Consider the following 16,524-nt stretch of genomic DNA (forward strand, 5'->3'; position numbering starts at 1 on the left):
AAGTTCCAATGGACTACGGGTGTGTATGGCCTGGCTATGGAAGAGTGTCAGAAGGTTGGCACGGCCAGCACCACCATACTCTCTCCATGACCATCCAAGCAAAACATCCTCAAACTCGCTTCGCAAGTTATTCCATCGGGGGGCACTAAGTTGAACTTGCATAAGAGAATCCGAAATCTAAGAACTAGACCTTAAAACTATGAAAAGAAAACTCAGCTTGATCTAGCATTCCCACATAAAACCTCGAAATCAATTAACCAGGATGAAATAGAAAGCCGACTTAGATACTGTTATTGGTTTTCATTCTTCATTTCTTTCACTTGGATGAAAACCAATAACAGTATATATCCAAGGTACAACGTTTTCCACCACCTCCCAGGAACAAAGTATACCCAAGATCCTGTAAGCTAAATTAGGCAAGCACCTCTTGTTCTCAGCTGCCTTGCCTTTGAACTAAGAAGTGATGGTCATACAAGTCATTCCATGTTTACTAAGCAGAGTGAGGTGATAATCCTACAAAATGTATAACCAAAGCTTCCAACCTTTTCCCCTCGAAATGTGTTAACAGGATTCTAGCAAGCCCTCCAGGCATAAAGTTGGAACTTACAAAAAAAAAAAATCTCTAAGTACAACATAATACATCCCCACTAATAACCAGAAATCAGCATGAAAAAACTACAAAATAGAGAAACTTATCTAAACCCAACAATGTCGATACACTTGGTTTATCAGTCTGATAAAGTATTTCCATGCAAAAACGAGAAACAAACAGGATAGAATATCAAAATGTAGCCTAATTGGATCCTCTGTATTCAAAATTAAGCTAGATAACAAAATAAAGGTTTGTCCTTAAAGTAGTAATAACAGAATTCCTAGCGTCTCTTAAAGCAGAACTACCTTGCTTAACGCTTGCCACCACCACCACCAAGCTTTGCTCCCTTTGGTTGGGCACCCTTGGCCACCTTACCCTGAGTCTTCTGTGTCTTAGACATTACTTCTGCTTTTTTAGCTTTCTTCTCATCCTTGGACTTCTTAACTCTCTCCTTGACTTCACTGAGAAAACCACACAATACAAAATCAGTAAAACAGACAACAAACATCAAGTTTAAATGTCAGAGACTAAGCTGTTTAATTAAAAAAAAAAGTGAAAGCAACAAAAACATACCGAAGAGCAGCTTCACGAGCTGCATCTCTGACTTCAGGTTTCTCGGCCCTTCTCTTTTGAATCACCTCCAGAGTAGCACCAACAATTGACCTAGAGTAGGGCTTCTTGGTAACACGACGCCTCTTCTTTACTGCCTCTGCAGCAATGTCCTGCAAACAATAAAAAAACAAAAAAGGATATCAGTCACAATAAAGCACTCCATACTTGACAAGAAACAAATTAGTAACTTGGGGAATTTACTTGATCCTACTATAAGCTTCCACAATTATTCATATCCATGGCACAAAAATTTACAATTACCTTCTTGTGTTGCTTCCTGTACATGGCTGTCCATGTAAGCTTTGAGGGCTTCAACTTGTTGTGGAAATACCTCTTACATTTTGAGTTAACGAAAAGGAACACCTACCAAGCAACAAACTCATCACTCAAATGGACCATTACAGGAAAAATCTCAACAATCCAGTTTCAACAAATAACAACTACATGATACACAAATACTTTACCTGAGAATCACTCCTGATAAATCTAATACCTCTGCCAGGGTAAATCTTTGCACCACTGAATCGACAAAGTTCAGTCCTGTAAACCAACAACAATCCAACATCAACACCAACTTTACCAACAAAAAACGCGTCATCTTTGTAAGTGGTACTCATCATGAAACATTGTCAATAGCAAGCATACAATATCTAGCGAAAACCCATTCACACAAATCCATTCACGCATTGACATATAATCAATAACCCACCTCTACCACTCACCACCACATTCCACCACTCACCACCACAACAGTGTTAGTTTCTTACAAATGAGAGGCACTGACAAGTCTCAAACCTAAAAGGCATCTTACATACTGTAACTAGTAAAACCCCAACAAGACTAATGCAGTGGTGGGCTTGCATTCGTAGATTTATCAAAAACATATAATCAATAACCCACCACTGACAACCAAAATCCTCCACCAGCTTCACCACCACTCATCACCACCAATATTATGAGACACAAAATAGGTCTCAACAACAAAACTTCATACAAACAGTAACTTACAAAACCCCATCAAAACTTAGTCACATTCAAATTAGATCAATAACCCACCACTGACCACCACTATTGTGAAGTGTTGTTTCTATCAAATGGGAGGAGACACAAAACAAGTCTCAAACCAAAACCTAGTCACATTCACATTAGATCAATAACCCACCAGTGACCACCACAATCCACCACCACTATTATGAAGTGTTGTTTCTATCAAATGGGAGGAGACACAAAACAAGTCTCAAACCAAAACAACATCAAACAAACAGTAACTAGCAAAACCCCAACAAGACTAATAGATGTAAAACATAAGATCAAATAAAAACACCCCCAGAACCCCAAAACATGAAATCAAACTCTAGAAACATTAAAAACGTGATAAAATCAAAGAATCAGAGAAGGGTCTAGTTTAGATTAATTTACCATCAGCTCTTCTCAGATTCAAATAGTATTAACCAAATCAATCAATCAATATTTACTCAATAAGCCTAACCCTAATCATAGATTAACCATCAAAATTCTAAGCCTATTCATACTCAACAACTCAAACCCCAATCATAGACTAACCTTGGAAAAGAATATATCACAATTTCTACAGATCAAAGATTTCCAGACAAAAAAGTAAAAATCAAGCCTATCTACAGCTATCAATCTAAACATAGACTACAGATTTCAACAAAAGGTAAAATAGAACAACAAACCCTAGATTGATTTCAGAGAAAAAACAAAAGAAAACAAAGATTAAAAACTAAACATCTGATTTCAGAGAAAAAAGAAAACAAATCTGATTTCAAATGGAGAAAAAACAAAAGTAACAATCTGAGATCTAGCAGTAATATTAATGGAGAAGAAAAGAAATCAATACAGAAGACGAAGGAAGCTTACTTGAGAACCATGGCGGCTGTTGCTCCGCTTCTTCACGAAAACCCTGGAAACAAGTCTCTCTCTGCGAACAAAAAGGGCTAAAATGAGATTTGGAGAAAGGAGAGCCTCCTTATAAACTACAAATTCCAACCCTAAATTGCTTAGAACCGGGTTTGTTTCTTTGCTTAGCACCGGTTTTGTTTCTTTGGAGAAAGCCAATTTTGGTTAGCCCAAATCTCTAGATATAAGGGTTTTTGAGTTTAACCCCTAAATGAATTAGTGATCTAGCTTTGCCCCCTAAGTTGTAATGTTAGCAACTTTCCCCCTAAAATGATATTTTCCCAAAAATGTCCCTAATTTTGGGCGTGCAATTTATATGTGTGTGCATGAAGTGTATTTTGAACCCTAAGTATCTATTTTGCACTCCACCCTCCATCACCTTCTCTACCACCAGGCTATTCACACCATATGTATACTTCCCTCATCTTAATAGTTGTTTAAAAATCCCTATAGATTTGGTTCCATTATACTGTTCTCAACCCAAATAAAGTTCAAAAGAAGCTTGGTTAATTAACCTAGGGAGTTTATGATAGTCATATCTTGGTCTGATCCAATTTTGATTGAATAGTGGAAGATTTTAAATTTATATCATGGACGGATGACCTTTCAATCGGTTTTTGTGTTTGGTTTTCGATGAAATGGTGGTGGTGGTGTTTGAGGAACACCAATTGAGGGAAATCAAATCAACGCTGCTTCTGTTTGACTTGTAAACATTTGAATTAGGGATGAGCATGATCAGATTAGATTAGTTTGATGTTGATTTTTAATTTAGAATGAAGAACACAATGAAATCGGATTTGATACGGGTATCTTAATCGTGGTGTGGGACTGTTGAGTGAGGGAAGTTATTGGCGATATGGATTCATCTAATGGGGAATGCTAAGCACACGATGGAAAATGGGTATTTTGATCAAAATTCTCTTTTTACACACACGTATTTGTTGCACTTGGTACAGTCAAGGACAATTTTGTCAAAAATATTATTTTAGGGGGAAAGTTCCTAACATTAACAATTTAGGGGGTAAAACTAAATCACTAATTCATTTAGGGGGGGTAAACTCAAAAAAACCTCCCTATATAATTAATGGGGGAAAGCTACTTTTACCTTGGTGGATTTTTTTTCGTTTGTTTTTGAAGGCTATTATTGGGTCACATTTCAATAGAGGGGTTTTACTAATATGACAAAAATGGGTCACCTGTTATTAATTTTAAAAACCCATATCTAAAATAATTTCATAATGACTAAACAACTCTATTTTAGTTAGTGTTAATAATCTAATTAGCTAATGATTAGATTAACAATTATAATTAGCAACAAAAAAAAGATTAGATTAATAAGTTTTTTCTTTGTACTGTTAGTGATCAGATTATGTGTTATATTTTGGTGGGAAGAAAAAGTATAAAAAACAAAGAATTTTTTAGATATTTTCTTCAAACTAAAACCTTATATTTGATTGACCAAACCGATTTCCTTTTTGTTTTTCAATTGATGAAAGTACGTAAAAAGATCAAACTTTTTAACTTTTCAGAGAGGTTAACGGTTGAGTTTTTTTCTTAATAGCCAACTGTAAGACAAATTTATGGATATGTGATGATGAACTCATAACCATAAATAAATAAAATTGGCGAAAAACCAAACCAGTTATGGCTAGGATTAGTGATTATGTTTCTAGACGTAAATTTTCATGTAGGTTGATTTTTAATTTTTACGGTTGAGAATATACAATTACGGTCGGAAAACTAAACTTACCGTTGGGTTCGATAATTTTTAGATTAACCGTGGATTATAATTTCGTATAAGGAACGTTGCTACTTAAAACTTTTATCTAATACTCTAACCCATTTAAGGACTATAGATGAAAACATTTCCAGTGGTCATGGTTTTGGGCTAAATTTATCCCTATCCTAATAATACAATTTTGGTGAAGAGAATATATTTCTTTATCTGAGAATACTAGGTATCACCCTGGCTCTTTTTACTAAAAAAAAAGAAAAAAAAAGTTATTGAAAGTTGGTAACAATATGGGATGTGTTACAAAGAAGAATCACGGTTAAAGAAGTTGTTACAAAAGAGTGGTTACAAAAGAACAGGTACAGAAATGTAACTAAAGGTTCTTACAAACTAACAAAAGCGTGACATAAGAATGTCACAGTTTGTGACAGTTGGAATGCCATAAGAGGGATTGTTACAATTTGATGAAGTTGACTTCGAATTCAGGGACTTAGAATGACAAGGAATGATTGGATGGTTATGTTTGAGCTTAAGGGAGGATGGTATCATATTAAGCTCAAACATGGTGATTGAAGAGTTTGTTGCAAAAACTTGGAAATCATACAAAGTGTAGACATAAATAATTTACCTGAGAATCACTCCTGATAAATCTAATACCTCTGTCAGGGTAAATCTTTGCACCACTGAATCGACAAAGTTCAGTCCTGTAAATCCACAACAGTATAAATATCAACACCAGCTTCACCAACCAAAAACCCTTATCTCTATCAATCTAAATAGCAGATTCTAACAGTAGTGAGCAATTGAAAACAAATCAATCAAGCATATCTGCATCTATTACTCATCAACCCTAATTCGAAAATCAAGACTATCCACATCTGTCAATCTAAATAGGGACTAACCTTCAAAAACAATATAAACAATTTCTACACAGATTTCTTTGAGATTACATAACAAGTTCTACACAAGATTAAGATTTCCACAGTTTCGTTGGAGATCGAGATAACAAGTAAAATAGAATGATAAACCCTAAGATGATTTCCGAAAGATCGAAGACTAAAAATCTGAATAGTGATATCTAGCAGTATATTAATGGAGAAGAATTTATAGAGAATGATAAAGAAATCTTACTTGAGAACCATGGCTGTTGTTCTTCACGAAAACCCTAAAACTAGTCTCTTTCCCTCTCTCCGAATAAGGGGCTAACAAGAGGTTTGGAAAAATAAAGAGAACCTCTTTATAAACTCTAACCCTAAGTTGGTTTTGTTTCGTTTTATTAGTCGTAGAACCGACCGAAGTAGCACGGCTACTCCCAAACCAAGCCCATCTCTTCTTTAAAGTGGCACAAAGCTACTAGAGGCAGACAAATTTGGTTGGTCCAAAACCTGGAGGATTAGTTGTTAGTTGATACCATCTTAACCATAATTTGGTTTTTGGTTAGTCTAAATCTAGCCAATTAGTTGATAGTTGATACCATCTTAACCATAAGTTTGTGTTGGGCAAGGAGGCTTAAATTTCTCGTGCGATGTGACAGAAGATCAGTATGGAAGCGATAAAAACCTTGACCAACTATGAAACGAAAAATGGTTTCAATATGATTTTTGGGTCGGTGAGATTCGATGAATGTTAGATTCGACGAACTAAAGCTTATATAACACTCTCAAATCATACTAAAATTATTTTCTCAACCTCGTGGATGTAGCTAGGTTTTCAATGACGAACCATGTATGCACTTGTATTCTTCTTCAACTTAGTGATTTACTTTGGCCGATAGATATCCATTAGATAATTTTGCGCAGTCAAAGTTATACTTTGATTTATCTAGATTTGGAATTTTTTTTAAACTGAAATGAAATGGGATATTTTGAGATAAAGGTTAAATTTACATGTATCTTCATCATTAATTATTGTAATCATTGATTTTCATAGAACACGGAGCAGTGGAAAAAAAATATTAATCTCAGAGACGGGGTTTTGGTATCCAGATTGAAACAATTTTACTGCAACCCTCTAAGAAAAACCTGATTTTGAATAATAACTGTAAACCAAAAAAGTAAATAGTATTATATTAATGTTAATCATAGTTCATTCGTATGGAGATATCTACGATGACTTCATCAACAAAGGTATGTGAAGACTGAATATATTATTTACTTATATTTTCTCCATGCTATCTACTGAGACAATGTCGTATGACTTTCGTATCATGATGAAAATTGCGTGGACGAAATTTCGAGTTCAAGCTGGTACTTGATAAGTATCGAATTATATTTCGAGAAATAAAAGTTATATTAGAACTTATCGCATAATTGGTTGAAAATAATTTATTGTTCAACAAATCATTATCGCATAACAAGTTCATAACATACATTAAGTGATATTCATGTTCACAAACTGATTATGTCAGTACACGAACTTTGAGGTTATTGATAATATACTTGATGAATAAATCTCTTATTAACTCATACACGAACTGATTTGGTCATTTCGCGGATTGGTTGATTTTGAGATGTTCTTGGATATTGTTCAATCCTCAATTATACGAACTGATTTGATATGTACCTGAACTGGTTGGTTTTAAAAGGACCCTGAATACTCGTTGTAACTTGAATACAAGAACTGATTTAGACAGTTTGAGAAATTAAGGGGACAAAAAGTTCATGAACTCCAAGACGACAATTTGTTTACAAAATATTTTGGACAATTCATGAACTGGTTTAGTCTTTCATAGTTGTATCAAACTCCATGATAGTTTTATAGCTCACAAATAACTTAACCACTGTTCCTGGGCTAATCATTTGGTGCACATAACTTATTTTGATAAATACATGGGTGCACATCACATGCATGGCTGCGCATTCTTTTTTTGTAATTCAAGGAAAGCTTCTCACAGGATTGCACGATCAATCTATATTGAGAATTTGAGCTTACTCAATGTGAAATTAATTTGCAAACATGAAAACTAGTTCATGAACTCATCTTTCATTGTAAGCTACCTAGCCTTGTTCATCATTATAAATAGAGGACTCTCTAGAATCGTCCTTTCAAAAAATAGGTTTCCTTGAGAAACTGTATTGTATTACGACTTCTGAAGTATTCACTAAGGGATTCGTGAAGCCCGGTTATATTATCTTTTACATGATAGTTCTTGATATCCAGAATCTTATCTTGATTATTGTAGTTCTTGTTTATTCTATAATTCGTCACTTGTTGCACGACCATTAAAGAACTACCGATCAGGGAATAAATTGATAATTTACAAAATTATCTTCATCCACAAGTTTCATTATGTTAGGTTGACTGTGTGGTAAAATCAATTAGGCATCTACCCTAACCTCTTGAAGGGGGTAACCACAACAGTGTTAGTTTCTTACAAATGAGAGGCACTGACAAGTCTCAAACCTAAAAGGCATCTTACATACTGTAACTAGTAAAACCCCAACAAGACTAATGCAGTGGTGGGCTTGCATTCGTAGATTTATCAAAAACATATAATCAATAACCCACCACTGACAACCAAAATCCTCCACCAGCTTCACCACCACTCATCACCACCAATATTATGAGACACAAAATAGGTCTCAACAACAAAACTTCATACAAACAGTAACTTACAAAACCCCATCAAAACTTAGTCACATTCAAATTAGATCAATAACCCACCACTGACCACCACTATTGTGAAGTGTTGTTTCTATCAAATGGGAGGAGACACAAAACAAGTCTCAAACCAAAACCTAGTCACATTCACATTAGATCAATAACCCACCAGTGACCACCACAATCCACCACCACTATTATGAAGTGTTGTTTCTATCAAATGGGAGGAGACACAAAACAAGTCTCAAACCAAAACAACATCAAACAAACAGTAACTAGCAAAACCCCAACAAGACTAATAGATGTAAAACATAAGATCAAATAAAAACACCCCCAGAACCCCAAAACATGAAATCAAACTCTAGAAACATTAAAAACGTGATAAAATCAAAGAATCAGAGAAGGGTCTAGTTTAGATTAATTTACCATCAGCTCTTCTCAGATTCAAATAGTATTAACCAAATCAATCAATCAATATTTACTCAATAAGCCTAACCCTAATCATAGATTAACATAACCATCAAATTCTAAGCCTATTCATACTCAACAACTCAAACCCCAATCATAGACTAACCTTGGAAAAGAATATATCACAATTTCTACAGATCAAAGATTTCCAGACAAAAAAAGTAAAAATCAAGCCTATCTACAGCTATCAATCTAAACATAGACTACAGATTTCAACAAAAGGTAAAATAGAACAACAAACCCTAGATTGATTTCAGAGAAAAAACAAAAGAAAACAAAGATTAAAAACTAAACATCTGATTTCAGAGAAAAAAGAAAACAAATCTGATTTCAAATGGAGAAAAAACAAAAGTAACAATCTGAGATCTAGCAGTAATATTAATGGAGAAGAAAAGAAATCAATACAGAAGACGAAGGAAGCTTACTTGAGAACCATGGCGGCTGTTGCTCCGCTTCTTCACGAAAACCCTGGAAACAAGTCTCTCTCTGCGAACAAAAAGGGCTAAAATGAGATTTGGAGAAAGGAGAGCCTCCTTATAAACTACAAATTCCAACCCTAATTGCTTAGAACCGGGTTTGTTTCTTTGCTTAGCACCGGTTTTGTTTCTTTGGAGAAAGCCAATTTTGGTTAGCCCAAATCTCTAGATATAAGGGTTTTTGAGTTTAACCCCTAAATGAATTAGTGATCTAGCTTTGCCCCCTAAGTTGTAATGTTAGCAACTTTCCCCCTAAAATGATATTTTCCCAAAAATGTCCCTAATTTTGGGCGTGCAATTTATATGTGTGTGCATGAAGTGTATTTTGAACCCTAAGTATCTATTTTGCACTCCACCCTCCATCACCTTCTCTACCACCAGGCTATTCACACCATATGTATACTTCCCTCATCTTAATAGTTGTTTAAAAATCCCTATAGATTTGGTTCCATTATACTGTTCTCAACCCAAATAAAGTTCAAAAGAAGCTTGGTTAATTTAACCTAGGGAGTTTATGATAGTCATATCTTGGTCTGATCCAATTTTGATTGAATAGTGGAAGATTTTAAATTTATATCATGGGATGACCTTTCAATCGGTTTTTGTGTTTGGTTTTCGATGAAATGGTGGTGGTGGTGTTTGAGGAACACCAATTGAGGGAAATCAAATCAACGCTGCTTCTGTTTGACTTGTAAACATTTGAATTAGGGATGAGCATGATCAGATTAGATTAGTTTGATGTTGATTTTTAATTTAGAATGAAGAACACAATGAAATCGGATTTGATACGGGTATCTTAATCGTGGTGTGGGACTGTTGAGTGAGGGAAGTTATTGGCGATATGGATTCATCTAATGGGGAATGCTAAGCACACGATGGAAAATGGGTATTTTGATCAAAATTCTCTTTTTACACACACGTATTTGTTGCACTTGGCACAGTCAAGGACAATTTTGTCAAAAATATTATTTTAGGGGGGAAAGTTGCTAACATTAACAATTTAGGGGGTAAAGCTAAATCACTAATTCATTTAGGGGGGTAAACTCAAAAAAACCTCCCTATATAATTAATGGGGGAAAGCTACTTTTACCTTGGTGGATTTTTTTTCGTTTGTTTTTGAAGGCTATTATTGGGTCACATTTCAATAGAGGGGCTTTACTAATATGACAAAAATGGGTCACCTGTTATTAATTTTAAAAATCCATATCTAAAATAATTTCATAATGACTAAACAACTCTATTTTAGTTAGTGTTAATAATCTAATTAGCTAATGATTAGATTAACAATTATAATTAGCAAAAAAAAAAGATTAGATTAATAAGTTTTTTCTTTGTACTGTTAGTGATCAGATTGTGTTATATTTGGTGGGAAGAAAAAGTATAAAAAACAAAGAATTTTTAGATATTTTCTTCAAACTAAAACCTTATATTTGATTGACCAAACCGATTTCCTTTTTGTTTTTCAATTGATGAAAGTACGTAAAAAGATCAAACTTTTTAACTTTTCAGAGAGGTTAACGGTTGAGTTTTTTTCTTAATAGCCAACTGTAAGACAAATTTATGGATATGTGATGATGAACTCATAACCATAAATAAATAAAATTGGCGAAAAACCAAACCAGTTATGGCTAGGATTAGTGATTATGTTTCTAGACGTAAATTTTCATGTAGGTTGATTTTTAATTTTTACGGTTGAGAATATACAATTACGGTCGGAAAACTAAACTTACCGTTGGGTTCGATAATTTTTAGATTAACCGTGGATTATAATTTCGTATAAGGAACGTTGCTACTTAAAACTTTTATCTAATACTCTAACCCATTTAAGGACTATAGATGAAAACATTTCCAGTGGTCATGGTTTTGGGCTAAATTTATCCCTATCCTAATAATACAATTTTGGTGAAGAGAATATATTTCTTTATCTGAGAATACTAGGTATCACCCTGGCTCTTTTTACTAAAAAAAAAAGAAAAAAAAAAGTTATTGAAAGTTGGTAACAATATGGGATGTGTTACAAAGAAGAATCACGGTTAAAGAAGTTGTTACAAAAGAGTGGTTACAAAAGAACAGGTACAGAAATGTAACTAAAGGTTCTTACAAACTAACAAAAGCGTGACATAAGAATGTCACAGTTTGTGACAGTTGGAATGCCATAAGAGGGATTGTTACAATTTGATGAAGTTGACTTCGAATTCAGGGACTTAGAATGACAAGGAATGATTGGATGGTTATGTTTGAGCTTAAGGGAGGATGGTATCATATTAAGCTCAAACATGGTGATTGAAGAGTTTGTTGCAAAAACTTGGAAATCATACAAAGTGTAGACATAAATAATTTACCTGAGAATCACTCCTGATAAATCTAATACCTCTGTCAGGGTAAATCTTTGCACCACTGAATCGACAAAGTTCAGTCCTGTAAATCCACAACAGTATAAATATCAACACCAGCTTCACCAACCAAAAACCCTTATCTCTATCAATCTAAATAGCAGATTCTAACAGTAGTGAGCAATTGAAAACAAATCAATCAAGCATATCTGCATCTATTACTCATCAACCCTAATTCGAAAATCAAGACTATCCACATCTGTCAATCTAAATAGGGACTAACCTTCAAAAACAATATAAAACAATTTCTACACAGATTTCTTTTGAGATTACATAACAAGTTCTACAAAGATTAAGATTTCCACAGTTTCGTTGGAGATCGAGATAACAAGTAAAATAGAATGATAAACCCTAAGATGATTTCCGAAAGATCGAAGACTAAAAATCTGAATAGTGATATCTAGCAGTATTATTAATGGAGAAGAATTTATAGAGAATGATAAAGAAATCTTACTTGAGAACCATGGCTGTTGTTCTTCACGAAAACCCTAAAACTAGTCTCTTTCCCTCTCTCCGAATAAGGGGCTAACAAGAGGTTTGGAAAAATAAAGAGAACCTCTTTATAAACTCTAACCCTAAGTTGGTTTTGTTTCGTTTTATTAGTCGTAGAACCGACCGAAGTAGCACGGCTACTCCCAAACCAAGCCCATCTCTTCTTTAAAGTGGCACAAAGCTACTAGAGGCAGACAAATTTGGTTGGTCCAAAACCTGGAGGATTAGTTGTTAGTTGATACCATCTTAACCATAATTTGGTTTTTGGTTAGTCTAAATCTAGCCAATTAGTTGATAGTTGATACCATCTTAACCATAAGTTTGTGTTGGGCAAGGAGGCTTAAATTTCTCGTGCGATGTGACAGAAGATCAGTATGGAAGCGATAAAAACCTTGACCAACTATGAAACGAAAAATGGTTTCAATATGATTTTTGGGTCGGTGAGATTCGATGAATGTTAGATTCGACGAACTAAAGCTTATATAACACTCTCAAATCATACTAAAATTATTTTCTCAACCTCGTGGATGTAGCTAGGTTTTCAATGACGAACCATGTATGCACTTGTATTCTTCTTCAACTTAGTGATTTACTTTGGCCGATAGATATCCATTAGATAATTTTGCGCAGTCAAAGTTATACTTTGATTTATCTAGATTTGGAATTTTTTTCAAACTGAAATGAAATGGGATATTTTGAGATAAAGGTTAAATTTACATGTAGTTTCATCATTAATTATTGTAATCATTGATTTTCATAGAACACGGAGCAGTGGAAAAAAAAATATTAATCTCAGAGACGGGGTTTTGGTATCCAGATTGAAACAATTTTACTGCAACCCTCTAAGAAAAACCTGATTTTGAATAATAACTGTAAACCAAAAAAGTAAATAGTATTATATTAATGTTAATCATAGTTCATTCGTATGGAGATATCTACGATGACTTCATCAACAAAGGTATGTGAAGACTGAATATATTATTTACTTATATTTTCTCCATGCTATCTACTGAGACAATGTCGTATGACTTTCGTATCATGATGGAAATTGCGTGGACGAAATTTCGAGTTCAAGCTGGTACTTGATAAGTATCGAATTATATTTCGAGCAATAAAAGTTATATCAGAACTTATCGCATAATTGGTTGAAAATAATTTATTGTTCAACAAATCATTATCGCCTAACAAGTTCATAACATACATTAAGAGATATTCATGTTCACAAATTGATTATGTCAGTACACGAACTTTGAGGTTATTGATAATATACTTGATGAATAAATCTCTTATTAACTCATACATGAACTGATTTGGTCATTTCGTGGATTGGTTGATTTTGAGATGTTCTTGGATATTGTTCAATCCTCAATTATACGAACTGATTTGATATGTACCTGAACTGGTTGGTTTTAAAAGGACCCTGAATACTCGTTGTAACTTGAATACAAGAACTGATTTAGACAGTTTGAGAAATTAAGGGGACAAAAAGTTCATGAACTCCAAGACGACAATTTGTTTACAAAATATTTTGGACAATTCATGAACTGGTTTAGTCTTTCATAGTTGTATCAAACTCCATGATAGTTTTATAGCTCACAAATAACTTAACCACTGTTCCTGGGCTAATCATTTGGTGCACATAACTTATTTTGATAAATACATGGGTGCACATCACATGCATGGCTGCGCATTCTTTTTTTGTAATTCAAGGAAAGCTTCTCACAGGATTGCACGATCAATCTATATTGAGAATTTGAGCTTACTCAATGTGAAATTAATTTGCAAACATGAAAACTAGTTCATGAACTCATCTTTCATTGTAAGCTACCTAGCCTTGTTCATCATTATAAATAGAGGACTCTCTAGAATCGTCCTTTCAAAAAATAGGTTTCCTTGAGAAACTGTATTGTATTACGACTTCTGAAGTATTCACTAAGGGATTCGTGAAGCCCGGTTATATTATCTTTTACATGATAGTTCTTGATATCCAGAATCTTATCTTGATTATTGTAGTTCTTGTTTATTCTATAATTCGTCACTTGTTGCACGACCATTAAAGAACTACCGATCAGGGAATAAATTGATAATTTACAAAATTATCTTCATCCACAAGTTTCATTATGTTAGGTTGACTGTGTGGTAAAATCAATTAGGCATCTATATAACCTCTTGAAGGGGGTAAACTACCCTAACTGTTGAGTTTTCCATTATAAGCAAACACATTTCCATAACCTGGATTGTATATCTTTCTGAAGAAAATCAATAGGATATTTGTTAGAGATTGAGTAGTTAAAAGTATTTGTTACGGATGAAGCAACTCCTAGGTCTGTAAAGGACATCAAATAGGGGAATCAAGTATGTCGGGTCTTACAAAATACAAGAGATGTAAGGAGCGTGACTGAAGCTTAATTGCTCGGAGGATCGATTGGGTATCAACTACATCTCGTTATGAAATCTGATAGTAGGTTGTTATTTATAACGCCTTAATACATCAGTGGTCGAACTAAACTAGGTATTAAGGTTTTTCTACTAGAATTTAGTTTTATCGTTAAAAAAATATCTGGTGTCTTATGTTATTTTTTTCCACATTATATTGTTTATCTGTATAATTGAATATCACAGGTACCATGTTAATCAACTTAGACAGTTTTTTAACTCAACTATATAGAACCCACAACTTGTTATTGTGAATTCGTGTCTCGAAATATACATCACGTGACTTGCTCTTTTTGGAATTCGGTTCATATGTAGTCTCGGTACATACTAGGATTTTCTTGGATATTGTTTTTTTTAAATCATCCAAGGAACTTGTTTTAAAATCATGTAAGGATTTTTTTTATTGATCAATACTTAATAATTGTACTAGGAATTATCCATACATGTTCATGAATGTTGAAGTTAGTAGTTTACCAGGTACCCTCTCATTTTCATATAAATATTAGACCTTCTTTCGGAAATCAATTATATCTGGAAATCTGTTCCAAATCGGAAACACCTAGTGTTTCTTTTTTAAGGAAATATCTTACAAATCGAAAATTGATTAATGCTACAAAACTCTTATTTCTTGGGTTGGGCTCTTGCAAATTGAAATAATTTTTTATATCCATTATCAAGAATATTTCGCCCTTGTTTTACCACAAGTTAGTAGTGAACTCTCGTAGCATCTAGAAAGATTTTTGATACTAATATGCATAAAGTACTTATGAGAGAAACAATATAAGCAAAATAAATTTAAAGGAAAATAGATATGGAATTGCACGAAAAAATCTACCGTGAATTTCGAAAATTCTTTAACATGTCATTTGCTTCAAGAGAGCAATTATGAGGAACATGCATTAACCCTTTTAACAACAATATAGTTGATAGAATACTTTCCTTTTATGTTTCCGACGAAGTTTCGTGTTAATTGAGATAGTTTCTTGACATGAAACATGCATATTGTGGTACATATTACGAAATGCAATAATCAAGATAATTAGACAAAATCAGTCTACACAGGAGTTTCTCCCTGATTTTGCAACTTGTGCCTTTAGAGAATTTTCACACAAAACACTACAAATTTTGTTTCCTCTTTTATAGAGATATTATCTTTCTTTCCATGTCATAATAATTTAGCCAATGTGGTAAGGTTGTTTGGTTTCGCTTGAGAATTCATGCATTCCTGCATGCAACATGATATTTGATCGGCGGAATCACAAGAGTTCATGGTGTCAACTGTCAAAGTACATTTCAATCAAGTATTGCAACTAATTTTGGAAAGGAAGTAAATTAAATTCATCCTAGCATTAAGCTCGTATACAACTACAATTTGAAAATCAACCAAAAAAAAAAATGACCTGCACAAAAGTTACAAATCAAAATTCATTGTTCAGTTGTTTTAGTTAATGACTAATTTGTTTGTGTCCCTTGTTAATTTGAGAATATTCAATCATTTTACTTAAAACCATCAAACTAGAATTGGTGAATCTGATGTCACTCACGTGCTATTTCTGAATTGATGTTTTTCCTTTACGAAGAACACGAGAAATCGACATATATGGTTGTCCCTATCAACCTATTTCGGAAATTGACACTTTAGAATCGATCGGTATGATCTTATCCTAAAAAACGAACATAGGAAAATGATAATTCGCTACACGGAATAGGTTGATTTGAAGTTCCATGTCGACCGATGATTTGATGTTGAAAAACTTCAACCATAATAGGTCACCATATATGTTTTCAAATCCATATTCGAGT

The 16,524-nt window shown here is 33.7% G+C and overlaps 1 protein-coding gene across 2 annotated transcripts; it reads right to left on the reverse strand.

Moving 5' to 3' along the window:
* Positions 1 to 661: 661 nt before the first annotated feature.
* On the reverse strand, positions 662 to 9,480 carry LOC113271594 (60S ribosomal protein L24). 2 transcript variants are annotated; one of them, XM_026521493.1, is made up of 5 exons: positions 9,350 to 9,480; positions 5,485 to 5,560; positions 1,466 to 1,567; positions 1,166 to 1,314; positions 662 to 1,053 (listed from the first exon to the last, which is right to left on the reverse strand). In XM_026521493.1, exons 1-5 carry the CDS (start codon positions 9,358 to 9,360, stop codon positions 903 to 905), a joined length of 489 nt encoding a protein of 162 aa, XP_026377278.1. In that variant the 5' UTR covers positions 9,361 to 9,480; the 3' UTR covers positions 662 to 902. The 2 variants fall into 2 exon arrangements, with proteins under 2 accessions (XP_026377278.1, XP_026377277.1); XM_026521492.1 differs by lacking the exons at positions 5,485 to 5,560; positions 9,350 to 9,480 and adding exons at positions 1,669 to 1,744; positions 3,086 to 3,235.
* Between the last annotated feature and the right edge of the window lie 7,044 nt (positions 9,481 to 16,524).

Source organism: Papaver somniferum, chromosome 4, assembly GCF_003573695.1.
Source record: "Papaver somniferum cultivar HN1 chromosome 4, ASM357369v1, whole genome shotgun sequence".
NCBI classification, from domain to species: domain Eukaryota; kingdom Viridiplantae; phylum Streptophyta; class Magnoliopsida; order Ranunculales; family Papaveraceae; genus Papaver; species Papaver somniferum.